Here is a 20,302-nt window from a genome sequence, read left to right as displayed (position 1 = left end):
GGTGGCAGCAAAGCGAAACAGCAAGCTTTATTTTCTTCAGACAGTAATGCTAGCGTACCTTTGGCACAGAAAGCCAGCGTCTCTCATAGCTCACTCGGGGCTACTCAGTCAATGGAACAAAGTTAGAAGAATGGCACACAGTCTCTGAACAAAACACACACACTGGAGAGAGACGGCGAGACCCGAGCTGGAATTCCACTCGCTGTGCAAGATGAGCAATATGGTGACAGGCGAGAGTGGCACGGGGCCCTTCCTCTAAAGCCAAGCATGTTTTCGTCCTGAAATAACCTATTTTCATAAGCAAGACTATCTTTACAGAAACAGGTGAACCATCTGTGCATCCAACTGCAAAGGCTTGGCTGAGCTTACAATCGAGTTAACCTAATAGCTGAGCACTGTATTTGGACGGGCATGTTTTGCTTTTTTGTCACGTGCCAGACGCGTTTACAATGACAATAAACATAACAGCAAAATATCTAATCCAATTATGCCAACTCAAACTGCACAGAGATGACCATGAGCTATCAATAAAGAAGCTGTTAAAGTGTCAATAACACTTGTAGCAATGAAACCCATGTCAATGTCTTATTGAATTCAAAAATGTTTTCAATAGAAATCAGTCACCAGTTTGAGCTAAAATGTACTTAACTTTTATTAGGGATATTATGCGAGTACTCTACGATATGCAATACCATTTGAACCAAATGCAGTGGCTAAAATGCAGTTAACAGTATTTATAAATGAACAATCCAAAAATTGTTGCATTGTTCATTTATATTAAAATCAACATGTGAGATTAGAGTTTAAGGTTGTGTTTTGACTGCATATTCACCCTTATTTATGGTTTCCAGTGGCACAGAAATCAAGTCCACTCATGTTTTGAAGTGGCTCTAATGTCAAGATAAGATGAAGAATTGCAAGGTACTTTCTGACACAAGATAAATGGGAGTTGACCCAAAGACACAAGGAGGTGAGAAGCCTTGTAGCATTGTTGTGCCGCAGCTCTGAAAACATTTCCTGTGTTGTTTGAGAAACGACACGCCTTTGGGCCATTTTAGACATGGATATATCTCATCTATGAAAACTTTGAGAAAAGTGTAACTGACTGAGACAGGCTGTACTTGTAAAAAGCATAAAGTCACAATGAAATTGAAATTAAAAACTTAAATTTTGTGGTATTTTTTAGAAATGTGCATTACAAATTCATGTGCCCTCATAATCTTTGATCTAGTGCTGCCTCACGATTAATCATGACTAAACATTTGCAGAATAAAAGTTTTTGTTTACATATTATATGTGGGTGTATAATAATTATTAATAAATACACAAACACACACACACGTATATAATTAAGAAACATTTGCATGTGTATACATGTTTACTTTATATATAATTTATTACATATAAATATTAATATTTATTATGTACATTTATTTTTTTCTTAAAATTATACATGTATGTGTGTGTATTTATATATACATAATTATTATACACAGTACACACACATATATTTTGTAAACAGAAACTTTTATTCTGCAAAGTCAAAACTAATCGTGAGGCAGCACTACTTTGATAAAAAAACTTAAATCTCCTCCCCTCCTCAAAACGATCTCTCTTTACTTTCAGTCACGAGGAATGGTGGGACCCGGGAAAAGATTGCAGCGATTAGCAAATAGCAACATGACCTTCCAACTTTCAACAATCCAATCATATTTCAATGGACAAATTCAAGTCCCGCCCTACCTTGTTTTACTCGGATGTACGTCACGATGTGGAAAATAAGACAATCGCTACTTCTGTTTCATTGTGACTTTAAGTCCATCTCATTTATCCTTATTAACACAAAATATTAAGTAAGAATATCAGGTTTGGTGGTTTCTCAAAGTCAGTCGTTCCCAAACTTTAAAAAAAATCTGTATAAATTCAGACCATGTAACTCACCCCAAATTTCATTAAAAACTGATATTATGTTGACTCACTAATCATTGCTGTATTGTTTATTTTTTATGAAAATTACTGGACAGCTCTTAGCCCAACTACTGTAAATGTACTGTACTGTATCAATGAACTGTTATGCAATATCGATGATTTTAGGAACTTTATCATTTCATAGATCTATCATACGCTGTAAAAAAATGCTGGGTTATTTTAAACCCAGTGTTGGGTCAAAAATGAATGAGCCCAGCCCGTTAGGTTGTAATTTCACCTATGCTGGGTTGTTTCAAACCAAAATCCTGGATGTTTTTAACCTGAATTGCTGGGTTTGTCCCTTTTTGACCCAGCACTGGTTTGAAAATAACCCAGCATGGTTTATTCGTTTTTTTGTGTATGTGTGTCAGATCATTTTACAACCTGGACCACAATTTGAGAGCCACTGCTTTGGGTCCTTGAGAGCAAACACATTCATATATAAAAAGATAAAGTTACAATATAACATTCAGAAGAGTTGCTTATTGAGAATTTTTTTGATTATTACATCTCACTCTTGTATTTTGTTTCGTTGACAAAAACAGCATTTCTCCTCCAAACGTAATCCAAAGGAGAAAAACCATAGACATGCAGAGTTACTCAAATGCATGAACGCATGCCCAATTCTGTAACAATATTCTGTGAGCCGCACAAATGATCAAACTTGATGACAGCCTCAGTCTGAGGAAGAGACAGAGCCTACAAAAGGAAATGTGACAGGCTCTTCTACAACAGATGTTTCTACCGAGGGGAGTCTACTCTCCACTGAGCAGTCTCACACATGAGAGACACCCAAAAGCTCTGGAAACCGTCCTGAAAATGTATGTTCACTGGTAAAAACTCAACCCCCATACGGACTACCCACCACTAACTATTCCAGTCAAAAACACAGAGGGGTATTAAAACATAAGCACCAGTGTACCGCGCTACCAAAGTTTTACAAAAGAAACCTTTGTTATATCAAAACAAAACCTAAAAATGAGAAGAAAAAAAATGTGATAAGTCTTACCGCACAAGAGTGTTTGCCTCTATTGATCCATGATCCGGAGAAGAGCCGTGTTATTGACTGAAAACAAAACACATTAGAAAGGCCATTTGTCAGAAATGTTGCTCTTCAGATCTATCACAAAAAGAAAAATCTTCCTACTGTAAACCATAACACATGTCTGTTCTTCATTTCCAACAGATCAATATCAATATGCAGGGGGTCCCGAAGATGGATTGCGGACAACCTTTAACCAGTTGAGTGCTGGGGTCAATGCGCAGAGAGGCCTGATAAGCGGATTGAGCCAGAAACAAAGTCTTTATGATATATGAAGCGCTTCATATATCATACAACCTCTTTCTGTGTCGTATATCTGTCATATATAGACAATGTAACATACATGTGTAGTGTAAACACTCTATAGATCCGAGTTCATGGTAGGACAAGCTGCGACCAAACAAATAAATAATGTTTATTTATATACTTCGTTTAAAATAACTTGTTTTGGTCTCTTAAATATATTGCTGAGTCTCAAATGACATCATTCACTAAAAGTCACCTTTGTTAAAATTTACAAAACTTTTTGTTGCAGTAAATTGCATCTTATCTGCAGGTGTGACCCATGCTTCCAAAAAATGTTGAGTACTTTTTGGAAGCACTGTGTGTTTATGTATACATACTTCACATACACGCATGCACATTTCTCAAGATCAACATATGCAGGTGTTTCAGTTATATCTGAGCTCAGTGGTCTATTTAGGCAGACTCATCTAAATCAGACTACAAGACGGCGACCACTGCACAAAACTGCATTATGCCTTCTGTTCACGGTGGGTCTTAGAGAGCAGTGGCCAGTCTGGTGCCTATTTCTTTGAGACAGGATCTAAACAGGAGCCAGACGGGAAGGCAAGCGTTGCCTTGCAGGAGGCCGGATAAGCCAGCTCTGATGGCTTGATACAGCTCCAGACCCCCAAGCCGGATACCCTGGCCAGACAAGCAGGTCTAAATATTGTTTGTCATGCTTGCAGCACGCATGCTACTGTGTGACATTGGTTTCCTGCTAGTAGTCTTTCATGCTGTATTTAAGGACAATTATCATATGTGTCAGACACCAACAAGCACCTGCTAATGCACAATTCAAGAATTCACAAATCTTTAATTAAATAATAGAAAAGAATTATATTGCATAAACATTATTTAATTGTAGCACAGTGTTTAATCTAAATGATTTATTGTGTCATATCGGAGTGTACTGTACTTTAATCTGTTTGATTCTAACATACTGTAGCGCACATATTTGTAAAGACAATGCAGTTTTATGATCCATGTACAGAAAAAAAACTGTGGCTAAACCTAACATTATGTTCACCTCACGCAAGTGATGGTGAACTTTAAAGCACCTTTCATGCCGTTTGGCTGTGTGATTAAATTCTGTTCATTTATCTCACCATTTGAGAGTTAGAGGACAAATTGTGAAAAGCTTGAAAAAAACTCATTAATAAAACTTGGTGGCTTCAATTACAAAAGAGATTTGTTCAATTTCTCTCAATATCTGCGGGAAGAAAACAAAAATCTGTTGATTTGATTTTGGCACTTGGATAATTTAATTCAAAATCATCTAATATATAATACAATAATACACATTCACTTCAAAGTATAATAAAGTTAATAAAAAATGTGAAATCGCTGTACCTGAACTGTGAATCAAACATTAATAAAATAATTACAGATGTGTTCCGACAGACAGCTCCTGGTATTATTGTCTAAAGTTGAGGAAAAGGTAATTAATTTGGCAGTAAATTTATTCGCACTGTGTTTGGCACCTCTAACGAAGGAGAGGAAATTGCAAAAGCGGAGATCAAGTATTCTTTCATTGTGTCTGATCAATTGGAAATCTTTCTCTTTTAACACAATATGCACATTGTGTGGCGGCCTTCCATTGCCGAATGACATGCTTGAGCATACCAGTAACTATGAGTGAAATCTCATTAATTACTTTTTAATATTTTTTATGCAAAATGTTATAATCATATAGTTATTTCCTTATAAAAGACATTGAAAAATTAATTACGTAATTATTTTATAATTATTATTTTATCTATTTTTTGGAATGCATAAAAGCTAGATTTAAACCGACGTTAATAGATTTATACTGAAATGCTATCAAATACAAAAATATACAAAATAATACTAGTTAGGTTATCAAACACCCTAAAAATTGTAACAAAGTTTTTAGTCTACTTTAAAATAAATATACTTAAAGTCACAACACTTAAAACACACCTCATATGATTCTTTTGCATACAAGCGACCAAATTATATAAGTAAAGGGCATTTACAGTGTACAAAAATAGAGGAACGTTCATAAAAGTTTTAACTTTACAGAGACAATGTATAAAAATGATTTTTATGATATAGTTAGGCTGTTAATTTCACATCTGGTTTCTGAGTGCGCAGAGCAACAATAGTGTGTGTTTAACAAACATCAGAGATGGTAATGTAGTGTCACAACATATTTAAGTGCATTGCACTTTGGATTTAATAGGACTATGTTAAAGTTCTGCACTGTTAAGGGATGTGCTTGACGAGATAGCCCCTGCTGATTCAGTACAGTAATCTCTGTGGCCCACCTTAGGCACAAGGGTTTTGCCACAATGGCAGATGGGACACATCATGCCTTCAACTGGAAAACAGTTCTCTTGTGTCAATGATAAAAAAAAGAGAATTAAAAGCAATATGAGTCACACAACAAACTATAATATTGCCTCCAACACCAAAAATCATATTCACTGATAACGTCACTTGCTAAACTGTGAAATACTGTTGTGTATACAATTTTACTAAATACATTTTATATTACGAGAATAATAATATAAAATTATTACTGTTTCTTTTGAGTTTGATTGTTTTTTTTTAAATGAATAGTTTACCCAAAATAAAAAATTGTTCATATTTACTCATCCTCATGTTGCTCTAAACTTGTATGAGTTTCTATATTCTGTTGATCACAAAAGAAGGGATTTTGATAAATGATGGTAAGCACACAGTAGTAGACAGTACCCAATGACTTTCATAGTATTTGTTATTGCTACTATGGAAGTCAATAGGCACAGTCTACTGTGTGCGTACCATCAATTATCAAAATACCTTCTTTAGTGTTCAACAGAATAAAGTAACTCATACAGGTTTAGCACAACATGAGGCTGAGTAAATGATAACAACAATTTCATTTTTGGGTGAACTATCTCTTTAATGGGCTATGTATTTGATATAGGCATAGGCCTAATAACTAGCAAGTTATTGCAGCAAAACCCCATAAACTCTACGTGCAGGTCTTGTTTCGTAGTAGGTCTAATATTTTATCATGGGTCACCTTTAGCCATTATGAAGTGCTTCAATATTTCGATTTACAATCAGCACTGTATCACTTAGCGTGACTCGATGACGCCACCTTGCGTTTAGACTGCGAAGCCCACCAAATCATAAGCCATGCACAGAATCACGAAACCAATAAAACAAGGCAAACTGGCAAACTTAACATAGAATGTACAAATATCAAATATGTAATAATAATGATATTTAATAAGAAACAGTATTGAATTTTAAAGGTTAAAACACTAGGTTATGTGGCCTTAAAAACACATTTACTTTAGATAAATATCAGATAAGGTATTTTGAAAAAGAAAAATGATAGAGGCGACTGGGGCTAGTTGTCACAGTGTGAAAGTCTATATTATCTCAGTAATTATATGGTAGGGAGTCAAAAGTCCAAAATCACACGAATGTCTTAGTAGAGTAATGTGAATAAATGATCATATGTTTTAAATAATTTATTACTATTTAATAATTTTGTAATGGTTTTGCATGTGGAATTTTAAAAAAGTAGAATTGGCTCAGCTATATAGAACATGATATACAATAATGGCACAATGCTTGTTACTGAGGAGTGTTATCACTAAAGCTGCATAAAAAACTGGATAAATATTTAAACAGAAAAGGGGTAACTAGCTTAAAATTAATACCAAATAAATACTAGAAAATTAAAAGGACCTAAATATGAAACTTGCTTTGTGGAAGCAACATGGGCTACAGCTTGGCTTGTTTACTCTAACACAAACAGCACAACTGTATTTCAGTGTACTTAATGACCTTAAACTTTGGCACAATGACATTTTACTCTGTTCCATAAAATTCAACTAAAATGAAAAATGCTAAATAAATAGACTTGCAAAAAAGGTAACATTTATGTAGTAGGCTACATTTTTGCCAACTCTTATTTTAAGTCTAATAATATAGGCTACTGTAAGTTTTGTGTACTGAATATGTTAGTTTCATTTATGCATTCAATTTGTGAGAGAATTCCACATGTCACTGATCCAAGAGGGTTAAGTAGAGTCCAGCCAAGATGAGCCATCTTTGTCCTATAGCTACTCATTATCAGCCTCGTGTACTGCATTTCCCGCACTAACAAATAAAACAGTGCAGCTGTATAAAACTCACACAAGCGCGCGCTCGTGTGATGAGCATTAATTATGCAGCGCTAAACATCTATGAAACCAATTTGTAATCAGTAGGCGTGACAGCATACACTTGTGTAATAACACTGAACCGCCAGAAACCACTGGAGCACTATTCACCTCTTGTATGTGGTCTAACAAATGATGATGTATGTGAGGGCATTAGAAAACATCAACAAAACACAAACTACAGTAGTTGCTATTGCTTATCTATAAAAAAATGTGCCATGGTAGCCCTTATTCATTGTGAAAGAATAGAGCATATATATCATGGATAACAATGACGTCATACTGTATGCACAAAGCAATGCAAAGCACACTTCCAGTTATACCACACTACTTTGTGCATTTGCAAGTAAAGTCACATATGTTAAATCTATCTGCCCGTCTGTCTGCCCATCTACTGTTATAATAGCGAACAGATAGCATAAAAAGTGTTTACGAAAGACTGCAATAGCAATCACAACAATGACACGAGGGTGTGTTTACATTAAAGCGGATATGACGTAATTGGTTTTAAACCTCAGCGAACGCGCGCAGCGCTAATGAATTAGCTATACATTTTAAGCTTTGGTGGCATCTAACCAACTTAAGACTAAGATTTTAGATTTTTTTTATTGCTATCATTCCAGGTTTGCAATTTTATCGAAAAGGTAAGATAAAACTCATAAAGCCCCATGCGCAGATTATGGATGATGCTAGTTAGCCATAGCTACCGCGCTGAGCCGAAGTAAACAAACCGTGATATCGCTGTCAAATGTGTTCACAGCATTTGAATGCATGTGATTTGCGACCTGTATTCATTTTGTTAATACTAAGAGTAAATGTTTAACTTAATAATGTTCAAAAAGCCAGCTAGCAAAACCAGTTGTGTAACGTTATGTCGCGTGCAAATGTTACCGCTGCAGGCGTGTAAAAGTAACTTATTTGTTTTCCAGCACGTTTTAAAGAAATGTACTTAACGTACATCAATTCAATGCTTGTGCTGAATGAATAAAATACATTGCATTAAAGACTCAAGACTCGTGTTTGTCGAATTTCGAATGATCTTGCGTGAGAAAATAAGAATCGATTGTAACGTTTTGATTCAAGTCAACGTTGCTAACTCTCTAAATCGTCAGTGTGTGTATGTTTGTTTCTATGCACAAATCGTTACTTACTTGGTAGCAAAACAGAATCAGCTTGTAAACAAGTTGTTATTTGCTTCTCTGTCTCCTCTTCCTTCTTTTTTGTCTAATTGCTGATAAGATGGACATCCAGAAAATCATTCACGATGCACTACACGAGTTCATTCAGTCCTATATACCTCAAGCAGACCTCAGGTGCGTGTGAACGAACGCACGCATGCGTTTAAATAAAGTTTGTTTTTAAGTTCTGACCAAATCTGTCAATTACCTTCCAAATTTGTATCCTCGTTAGTACTCTTGATGATGTGCTTTTGTCATACATCACCGGGGTGCTGGAAGATTTGGGATCCCAAGAAAGTGTGGAGGAAAACTTCGATGTAGAGGTGTTTGTTGAAATGCTGGAAGCCTACATCCCTGGTTTTTCTGATATTGACAGGTAATGTCGATAGCAAATACATTATTTGCAACTTTAATTGTACTAAAATGATTAACAAAAATGTGTTAAAATTGTTATTTTTAATGTACTGTTTTGGAAAAAAATATATGCTTAGCTTATAGCATATTCCACTGATGAGACAATCTTGCTTACAGTGTCAAAGTTTGTGAGATGATGTTTAGTCTGGCATCAAAGTTGGCTTCAGCACGGGACACAGGTAATTTTCACCTCTCATAAGTGTACAATGTTGCTAAAAAAATCTTGTATTACTGGATGTTTTAACACAATTGTGATATTTCTGTGTGAAAGATACTGGAGAGATGAAAACCGAAGAGATTAAATTTCACTTATCAGAAAGCTCGGCCATCACCAACAAACACTCAGGAGCAAAGCCTCACAGTGTCACATCACAAGCAGAGGGAGCCACAGCTGAGGTCTTTTTAAACACATTCATCTGTATTTTTTTTTGAAGAGCAAATTAAGGTTCATGTCTTAAAGACACTGATTAGATATCTGATGCTTAATATAATTGATTTTACTTGCTTATACTTGGATAAAGGTCAAGAGTATACAAATGAGTCATCTGATCTGGTGATGTGTGTTCAGGTGACTGAATCTGTGTGGGATAACCAGGAGCAGCATCTTCTTGAGATGTTTCCTAAGTGCAGTGTGACTGAGGCCAGAAGTGCATTGTCGATTGCAAAAGGAGATATGGAGGAGGCTGTTCGTCTTATTATTGAAGGAGATGTTCAGCTGATGTGTCCACCTTCACTCAATGTGAGTTGACTTTACTAGATACTGTACGTTTTGCCTTAGAAAAACATGTTACGTTATGAAGGAATTTTGTCGTTTGTGTGTGAATGCCTTTTACATTTTATATTTTTAGGTAAACGAAGGGAAGACTGTATCTGCTGAAGTTGATCAGAAACTTAAAGCAAGTATTTTAGAAAAGTAAGTATTGTTAAAGTTACCTTCATTTGTTTCTGGTTGACCAACTTATGTCAGCTACAATAGTTATATCGAAAGCAAAAAAAAAAAATTTTCCACTTAAAATGAAATATAATATGTTTGTCTAATAAATGTTTTTGATGTTTTTAATCCCCCACAGGTACATGCATGTTGATAGTGAAGAAGATAAAAAAGTACACAGGCCAGTTACTCCAAAAGATGTAAGTTTTTGGTCTCATTTTTTTTCTATTGATTTTTTTTTTCTTTTTTAATCAATCTTGTGCCATGCATCCGTGTCTCATGCATTTTTCTGTAGCAAATCCATATGGATTTTTGAGGGTATCAAAGAACCAATTTAAAGAAATACATGATTGCATTGCTTATCATTGTTAAATATATTAGATACTAATTCATATGCTGTGCTTGGTTACTTGCAGGCCCCTAAAAAATTAGTGCGCTACCATGGAAGTCAAGTGGTCACCACAAAAGGAGAACGCTACCATCTAGTCAAGAAAGAAGAAGGTGAAGATATGAAGAAGACCTACGTTAGTCTCAAACCAGCACGCAAATATCGTTTTCATTGATGACAATCATCTTGTTCATGGACCATTCTGATTATCTTTTGTTTTTGATATTTGTGTCCCGTCGAATGATCTATGACTGGAAACAAATAGTTTGGTTTTTATTTAAGTGTACCTTGGTCAAAATGGGTGTCCATTGGATTTGTTGTGGTGCTCAAGTTTTTGTTTCCTTAATATTTGAAGGAGTTGGATTGGTTTTGCCTTGTTTTCAGTGAAACTCACAGCAGTTTCTTTTCAAACCCTTATGAGTTAATGTATTTATTTTTTTAATCTTTACTAAACATAAAGCTATATTGAAGAACATTGGGGTGTTTACACCTCATTTGGCTGTTGGCCTCCGTAAAGTCAAACCTTGTTTGAAACATCATAATGTGTCATTGAAACATGCAGTGAAGTGGTTGTTTTGTTTTAAAATCAACCAATTTATCATGCTGTTTTTATTTTCATATGCAGAAATATAAAATATATGTTCATACAAATATTAAGGAATTGATGGGTCTGTGACAGTGGATTCGTGTTGCAGTTCACAAACAAGGTGTGTTAATTCAGGACTCATCTGATGGCAAATATACACTGGATAACTTTGGATAGATTAACCTTTGAGTGAATATTTCATTAAGTTTCACTGTATTGTGTATTTAGCTGGCTATACATAGTTTTAGAAATGAATGCTTGTGTTCACGATTAACAGTTATATTCATATTACACTAGTATTTGAAGATTGTTGCCATTTGATGTACTGTTTACCCGGTTGTGTTTTGTGTAGCGTGAGCTGTCAACATCACCAGATGTTTCCAAAACCACCGCAGCCCTAAAACTAAAGTGAAGTGATTGGATTCAAATATATTAACATTGTTTCTCAAAGTAACTAGTAAAAATTGGATGTTTTACAAATACAGTCTTTTCTCAGTTCTGTGTATTTTGACACGAATAGTTTTATAATAAGATTGTGTTAGGATAATTAACTATACATATCTGAAGACACAAAGTCATGAACATGAAGGCCTTTTGTTTTTTAATTTAAGGAGTACAAGCAGAATCTTTAAAAATCAGTGTAACTGTGAGAAGCCGCTAAGAATTGCATAAATCACGCAGGAAGATTTTAAAACAACAGGTTTAGTTTTCTTTCAATCTTACACCGTATTTCAAAGCATGAGTGAATCAGTACATTACTTGAGTTTATTCTTTTAGACAAAAACCCACATGCAATGTTTAGTATTACCTTTGTATGTCAATCTTTTCCTTCCTGTATCATTGTTAAGGATTGCAATTTTTTAATTATTTAAAATTTAGTACTTAAAACAAACATTCCCAGAATGCCAGTGTGTGCTATGATTTATTAATGTGACATTTTTGTTTCTTGAATGAAAGGACCTGGTAGATAACTACAATCTTAAGAAAGACCAATTGAACACTTCGATATTCTAAAACAATGTCAAGCCAGTTTAACTGACCCCAACTTAAACTAATGCCAAAAACATTAGCACAGGTATGATTGCAACATGCATGGAGGGTGATTTTGGCACACAGCATGTTGAATTCCAGTGTGTTGCTTGTTTAGCTTTCTAGCACACATTTAAAAATGCATCAAATATCATAAAATTATAATAATTCTATAAGTTCAATTCAAAATAATTATCTTTTACTATTTTGAAATAACAGACAGTAACACAGACTTGGCAAGTGTAGTTTGTTCGGAATTAAATTTCTGACTCGAGAGGTACCGTGTACATTGAAGCATTTAACACAAAGAAACTAAAACATTTGCCTTAATATACACATAGAAAAGAAAAAAAGATCACAAATTGAACACAGCGAGTCAGGTATGAAAGGGTTAAAAAATTCCTTACGTTTAAAAATTGGCCTACCATTGCGTTCTGCATTACCTTTATCCTAACAGAAACAAGCACAGACATTACTGCTTCTCAAAAGATACCATTAACAGTTTAAAACTGTTCAATATGAATGAATGATGGTAAGTTTTAAGCTAAATATACAGTAGGATATGCTCAAGGCATTCCTGCAGACTCGAAACCAAGGGAGTCTAATTATGTTATATGGCACCTTTGTCCCAACATGGGACAAAAAAAATGACAAACAGGCGCTCTGTGTGGTGTAAAAGTGCTTTCTGGTAATGCTATAGAACTGTTAGTATGTAATGTCTCACACATATGAATAAGGTCTCTTATTAAAAACAGATCAAATAAAGATTTTAGTGGTATTCTCCTTACACCAACACAGAACTAATGTGATAATGGGACAAAATGCCAAAATATTGCCATTTCAACAGTCTGACTGTACGGTCAAGCATATTATCATATTCACACATACAAATAAACAGACCATCCTAGCAGGACACTAAAGAATTCAGCTCAGTCCATGATCATATCTGCCCTTTATCATCATGTTCAACAATGGACCAACCTGTTGAAAACACAGCATAATTAATATAAAATTTATTATTTTGTCTCAATGTTCAATTATAACAACATACTAACTAGACTGAATTAAGAATTGAAATCTTAGTTTATTATAAACGATGGCCAATATAATAAAAGATTTTAAAAAAATAGTTTTTGCTTTGTCAAATTAAAGCACACACAATTTTAATCTCGTTTAAACAGGTTAACCACAGATATAATTGTAATTAGGTTATTGTCAAGGTCAAAATACACAGGGAATTCCTTAATGCATTATTCATATCTAAGAACTAAAAATGGAGATGAATTTGATTGACTGTTCCATTTCTCTCTACCTCATGTGGGTCCCCCAAGGCCTCTCCCAACATCTTCTCTATGTTCCTCATAATGGCCACCTTCTGATGAGCTCTCAATGGGTACTCTATCCTTTTTGGAGTTGGTGCCCCCTTATAATTATATAGTGTGCAATATTAGTTGACAGTTTAGGCAATATTTACAATACACACAAGACACAGTATTACTGAGATGGCTTTGCTAATCCATACCTTGTACCAAAAGTTCACCGTGATGGTTACTCCTCCATTTAACAGTGACTCGATGTGATGCCACCTTAACCAAGTGAAAGAGCAAAAACACTTATTTCTCGGCATAAAACCCTACACCTAAAGACTTCCTCTAGATTTTAAATGCCCTGATATTTTACCCATATATACGGCCGCACCTGCAGGAAACTTCCCCTTGAGTAAACCATATGCATGGTGCTCATATACTCCTAACATCACCCATGTGTCAGATTAGATTGGATGTGTATGAAATTGATTTGAGAAACTTAAAAAAGAAATATTTCCTCTAATGCAAATGAAGTCTAGGTTTCAAAAGGGGGAAGATGTTCACACTCAGACAGGCAACGGAAACAGTATGGACTGTAGAATTACACAGCTGGTTGGCATCATTTTGCACTCCAGTGACTGGAGGGAGCAAGGAGTTGGAAGACGAAGCCGTCATGGCTGAGTCGCTCTTACAGGCTTGAAACCAAGTCAGCAGCCCATATAGGCCTGCTAAATGACATACTCCACTGAAAAAGGGGCCAACACCAGCTGGGTCATTTCAGGTCTAGACTTCAATGGGAGATTTTTAAAACTGTGCCTAATACACCTTATTGATATATAAAAAAAATTGTCTATCTATAGAATGTCTATTAAGAATTATGCAGGTACAGGTAGGATCAACCAGAGCCCCTCAATTTATTTAATGCACAAAAATAAAAGCGTTATTGTATGTCATCTCTGAGTCTGCACCACTAGTGTCAGCAAACTACAGTAATTGTGAGTTACTTTAAAAGTTGGGGTCTCAGAGTTAACATACTTTATGTGAATTACAAATAAATAGCTTATAGTTCTCTGTCTATATTGAAGTATTATATAACCGTTTATTTGGTTCTCGAATCTGATTGGCTCAAAGTATTTTCCAGCCATGTAATATTCCATCAGTATTACCACGGGAACCATTTCTATCATTATGCCACTGAGCATTTTAATATTTATAACAGAGGCTTGTTTGGAGCCATATGGTCACATATTTGTGACTGGAAAATCTGCCACCAGAGTAGACGGTTCCATATTTGTGATCAGAGAACAAGTGGTGGCTGTGAAGCATTTTAAGCTAGAAGTATAGTCTTGTTTTTACACATACGCGAGGGTCCATGTACAGTACGTGTGATGCAAATTTCATCATTAGAAAAGTATGGGCATACTGTATGCGCAGGTCACATACTTTTATGAATATTTAAAAGCATTTCTTACCAATACATTGGGATGTAGAGAACATCACCTGGTCCGACAACAGCCTCATATCCAATGGTATTTTTGAAATTAGGAAACTTATCATAATCTGGATTTTCGAAGTCAACCTATGACAGCAAAAACATATAGCTTGTTGAAATCACTGTGAAATATATTATGTCTTGAAAAGTTTAAGTATTAAAAATCAGTTAAGATCAGTGGTTCTCAAACTTTTTAGGTGACACTTTCTGGCCACAACGCATTACCCATGATCCTCAGTTAGATAACATGATCTATCACATGATTGAAACTATGCTCAAAACTAAGTCCCGGATCCAGTGTTTAAACGTGCCTCATATCAAGCATCTCAGTTCCTACAGACCCTTTCCGTTCCACTAAATTTGTGGATGGCCAAACCACAGTATGGCCAAGCTACCGACAGCTATGACGGTGAATACTTTCCCACGGTTTATACTTATGCAAACTGTTGTACAGTTTTGCTAATCTTACTCTGTAAATGCAAATGTTTATTTGATGTTGATTTGACATGATTTACATTTTTGTGAATTTAACTCTGCACATGCAAATATTTTAGACAATAATGAACCTTCATAAAACATTAAATTGCAACATTCATTCCCAAAGTAGAAACTGAGCCATGTATGAGAGCCATAGACACATAGAGCTGTACTAATATTGTAAACACAACTAGAAATTAAAAATAAATCATTAAAAATGCAACTTTTAATGTCAAGTTAAGCACTTTGACAACCACTGATCTCAGATGCTATCAAACATAAAATACCTGAGACTGTCTGTCACATGGATGATGAACAGGGTAGGGATAAAGGCAATCAAACTGATCAGGAGGAAAGAGGATACATCTTTTATGTCCTTTAATTTGTGCAAAGAAATTCTGCTGCTCATCATAGTGTGCTGGTGTCACATTGCCTTGTGACATTTTCAGAGGATAAACAAACAAAAAAAATTAGATGACAAGTACTGCACTGCCAATTTATCAGCTTAAAACCAAAGACAGACAACTAAAAAACAACCAGAGAATATTCAAGAGAAAATCCATTTAAAACTCAAGACACATTTTGGCTGTGAATTTGTTTTGACAATTATAATTGAGGTTTGATGGTAATAATATAAATCTGAAATAAAGTGCACTGCATCTGTACCTTCCATTCCTATGAGTAGCAAATTTGAGGTAAGCGGTCCCCAGTTTCGTTTAGCTTGCTGTTTGTTAATCCAGTTCCAATTGAATCCAAGGAAGTCCACCACTATTTTTCGGCCTACTGTATCATTCAGAGTTTGCTGCAAATACAATCTGCAAATAATACAAATGGACAAAGTCAATTTTCAACTTTAAAATGATATTTTAAAGGATTAGTCCACTTTCTTAAAAAATTCAGATATTTTACTCACCACCATGTCATCCAAAATGTTGATGTCTTTTCTTTTTTAAGGAAAACATTCCAGGATTTTTCTCATTTTAATGGACCCCAACACTTAACACTTAACAGTTTTTTTCAATAGCATTTCAAAGGACTCTAAACGATCCCAAATGAGGCATAAGGGTCTTATCTAGCGAAAAGATTGTCATTTCTGACAATAAAAATAAAAATATGCACTTTTAAACCACAACTTCTCATCGATCGCCAGTCCTGTGATGCGCCAGCGCATCCTCACGCAATTCGTCATCATGTCAAGAGGTCACGGATGATGTATGCGAAACTACGCCCAGTGTTTACAAGTGTGGAGAAAGAGAACCGTTCCGACGTTGTTGTATGTCGAATGATAATAATTCATGTCTTTGTGTCAGTTTATCGTTTTAAAATGGTCCGCAAATGTGTGTTTCATATATGTAACACGTGACCTTTCTACGTCACTACGCAGTTACGTGAAGTCGCACTGGCACGTCACAGGCCGGAGATAGACGAGAAGTTGTGGTTTAAAAGTGCATATTTTTATTTATATGTAAATCGTTTCACTAGAGAAGACCCTTATGCCTCATTTAGGATCATTTAGAGTCCTTTGAAACTCAGTTGAAAAAAACTGTTAAGTGTTGAGTTAAGTGTTGGGGTCCATTAAAGTGAGATCCTGAAATGTTTTCCTTAAAAAAAAATCTTCTCGACTGAACAAAGAAAGACATTAACATTAACATGACATGGTGGTGAGTAAATTATCTGGATTTTTAAGAAAATTGACTAATCCTTTAAATCATTTGGTGCTTTAAAAGCTCCAATTGTACTCTCAAAAATGATCAAGATTATAGAGAACTGATTTCTCTAGATATTCCTCTTTTTTGATTTATTTAGTAAAGTCTAATGAAAACAAAGGGTGAAGAGCCAAAAACAGGATGATTGAAAATGGTATAGGGAGTAAAGTCAGCAAAGTAACATAGCGAAAGGTCAGAGATGTGACCAGGATACCCATTGGCAGAACTAAATGCTTAGTCATGTAGCCGAGTAATTTCATTTCCTGGATTGGATTTCATGCATCTCAACACTTATCCACCACATCATACAACTGTCAATATAAACGGTTCAAAACCTTATGCTCAAGCTTAATTTTAATTCTGGACAAGTGTACAATTACAGGCTACTGGATGTATTTTTATCTGTGAAAGAATAAAAACTAAAGGGTCACTTTGATTTGTTTGACACCATATTTAGGATGATAAATAAATAAGAGCTACAAGAGGATTGTTAAAGGATAAAATGTATTACAAAGACAATACTGGACATGTAATAAGGCAAAACATGTTGAAATACCTTTCATTTCCACCTTGCTCTTCTGCCTGGTGTATCCTGTCTACAAACTCTGAAAATTTCATTTCTATTCGACGAGATTTGGGTACAAAGTCCTCAAAGTTCGACAGTTTCTTCTCGTCATAATATAAGAATTTGTGATTATTTGCTGTGTAAACAGAGAAGTCTCCATTTCCAATGTTCTCTTGCAAGTAGGGTATGTCCCATTTTAGGGCTGGGTGCACCAAGTTGGTGTCTGTTAACACAACAGGTTCCTGAGAAAGAAAATAGTGCATCCAAACTATTAAAATCTTCTAATAAAAAGATCATTTGCACACAACTTAACATTTAAAATGTCAGCTTAGGGGTGTATTTAACAGATTGCTTAATGTTTAACTTTTTCTAACTACATTTGGGTGGGACATTTGTTTCCCTGTCATTCTGTCTTCATGGTCACCTTCAAGTTTACTGCATGTCTTAAGGTGAATATTTTAATGATCTTAGATACATTGTCAATACACAGAACTTGCGGAATGCTGTCGCGAAAACGCCAAACTCATCGTTTATTTAACATAATAATAATACTGATGCTGCTGCACCGTGAAAAAAAAATGACAAGTGCTACGTGACTAGAGGAACGTACTCAGTTCCAGCATGCGCGCGACCAGACTGCTCGCGCCCTCCGCTGCAGCTACAGCAGCACAGCATGCTAACCTAAGCATCATGCATGGTAACAACCAAAAAATTATTATTTTATTTTAAACTACTCTAAATAAACATTTGTTTTCAAACTATTATAATTGGTATACTGATTGTGTACCAAGTCTCGTTCAAACACAAACGTTAGAGGCGTTGCTTGGAAACACAATAATTAAAAATCGAATATGCAAAGATATTCCAAAGAGTTTTTTTTTTTACATATAAATTGTTTATTAGTAATTTACCCATTTATTATAAATGCATTTTAAATTGTATGAACTGGGTGTGTACAAAAGGCGCGCTTGAATTGTTTACACCAATGAGGCAGCCGTCAACACAACTTGAACAGTGTGCTTTGACTGTGTTCTCATTATAAACCAATGCCACAGTCTTGTATAACTAAAGACCATACTGCTTTTTATAAAAGATATTGCAATTCTATTTTTTACTTTCTATTTAATGCAGGGTCCCTTTACATGCCATGAGATGTGTACTGTTATGATTATGTCCTTTTATTAAAGAAATGTCTTTGCTATAACTTACCAACGTCCCCGTATATAAACAACAGTGTTGTATTTATATGTAGTATGTATATATGTATATATGACTAATACATTTTAACTCTAATATACTCAATATTAAAAGTATTTACAGTGTATTACATCTACTGGCATACTGTACAGTTTCACTTTCACACCTTGTGCAAGTTAAATATCATGCGGATATTACGTGTGGTAACGTTACATGGCCCGTTTACCAACTTGCTGAAAGTAAAGCCCAACATGACATATAGTTAGTGTAGAATAACTATTAATATAACTACAAACTAACAGGACCAAAAGAGATCAGATTAGCCACGTCAAAACAGACTTGCCGTTGTCTGGCAAACCCATGAAAGATTTCAGTAACGTTAACGTTACTAAATGTTTTTGATGTTAAATCGATGCATTTATTTAAGTTTGAGTTAATCTTCCCTTTCGCGAATAATAGTAACACCTTGCATTGGATGAGCCCAACCAGTTGTTCTTTAGATCGACCGTCTGTAGAACAATAACAAAACCCAAGATAAATCTGCCAAAATACCTCGTTATTTATTAGCATCTCGGCGCGTGGATCCGTATGCGAGAGTCGCAATATCTGTCTTGTTGGAAAAGTATACGGCCTTAGCTGCGATTCATCCCAGCCTGGGTCGCGTAGTTCCGCGAAGGAGGCACCAGCTCCATCGGTCTCTGCCATGTCCTGTGAGTGCGCCAGACGATTATTTTGCGCGGAAACTACTACGACGCAATAAAGTCGAGCGATCTAAGATCGCAAGGCCTAAAGAGTAGCAATATGCAGGAGATTCAAACAACTCATCCACACAAACGCTACTGAATGACGAACAGACACAGTCACACAAGTGAAGCGAAAGCTTTCTGCTTATGTTTTCACAACACCTACCGGAAGTGAGTCGTTTCAAAATAAAAGTCCGCATTAGATTCTACTGTTCACAAATAAAGCGACCATACAACACACAAATAACTATTGCATTTGTATTATTTCACATTTTGTGTATATTAGTTTTATTGCTGTAACAAAAAATTTAATATGGTATTTTGGTGGGAATTAAAATACAATTTTCGGCAGTCCAGATGAACCCCAGAATAAAACCCCCCAGCTGTGACCTAAAGTGCTGACCATGTACATATTTAGTGATCAAAATCTCGCCAGGAGACAGATAAAGATGTTTACAAAACCATAGTTATTTTGTTGTAACCATGGATTTACTACAGTAACTATCGTTTTTTTGGTTTTAAAAAGGGTAAGGGTAATATCTTACGCATTTGATTAAATCATGGGCTCCTCTGGAATTAAACCCATGACGTTGCTAGGCGCCATGCAAAACCCCTGCAACACTCTTAAACAAACATAACCCAGGTATGCTCCAGAGTGGTGAAATATAATTTAAAACGTAGGCCAGTTAATGTATAATTAATCTCTTATCTATTACTGATCGTGTCTTCCTACTGGCCATTTACACAAAAGCAGGTTTTTGCGGATATTATGGTATTAAATTTAGCAATCACCAATTTGTTTTTGTATTA

General features: G+C 35.3%; 2 protein-coding genes across 3 annotated transcripts; one reads left to right on the top strand and one right to left on the bottom strand.

Annotated features, from left to right (window-relative positions):
* Window positions 1-7,972: 7,972 nt before the first annotated feature.
* Window positions 7,973-11,612, top strand: cuedc2 (CUE domain containing 2). The gene is made up of 9 exons (XM_065296597.2): window positions 7,973-8,123; window positions 8,719-8,792; window positions 8,890-9,033; window positions 9,189-9,250; window positions 9,343-9,467; window positions 9,640-9,810; window positions 9,920-9,984; window positions 10,142-10,202; window positions 10,419-11,612. The coding sequence occupies exons 2-9, from the start codon at window positions 8,719-8,721 to the stop codon at window positions 10,563-10,565; spliced, it is 849 nt and encodes a 282-aa protein (XP_065152669.1). The 5' UTR covers window positions 7,973-8,123; the 3' UTR covers window positions 10,566-11,612.
* Window positions 11,613-11,879: 267 nt separating this feature from the next.
* Window positions 11,880-19,664, bottom strand: hif1an (hypoxia inducible factor 1 subunit alpha inhibitor). 2 transcript variants are annotated; one of them, XM_065296596.1, is made up of 8 exons: window positions 19,302-19,664; window positions 17,544-17,794; window positions 15,948-16,096; window positions 15,569-15,714; window positions 14,785-14,891; window positions 13,528-13,591; window positions 13,318-13,428; window positions 11,880-12,986 (listed from the first exon to the last, which is right to left on the bottom strand). In XM_065296596.1, the coding sequence occupies exons 1-8, from the start codon at window positions 19,452-19,454 to the stop codon at window positions 12,930-12,932; spliced, it is 1,038 nt and encodes a 345-aa protein (XP_065152668.1). In that variant the 5' UTR covers window positions 19,455-19,664; the 3' UTR covers window positions 11,880-12,929. The 2 variants fall into 2 exon arrangements, 1 of the variants encoding a protein (XP_065152668.1); XR_010547017.1 differs by lacking the exon at window positions 13,528-13,591.
* Window positions 19,665-20,302: the final 638 nt, after the last annotated feature.

This window comes from Paramisgurnus dabryanus, chromosome 20 (genome assembly GCF_030506205.2).
Source record: "Paramisgurnus dabryanus chromosome 20, PD_genome_1.1, whole genome shotgun sequence".
In the NCBI taxonomy this organism is placed as follows: Eukaryota; Metazoa; Chordata; class Actinopteri; order Cypriniformes; family Cobitidae; genus Paramisgurnus; species Paramisgurnus dabryanus.
The sequence above is the reverse complement of the archived record's forward strand: the minus strand, read 5'-3'. Positions and strand labels throughout refer to the sequence as shown.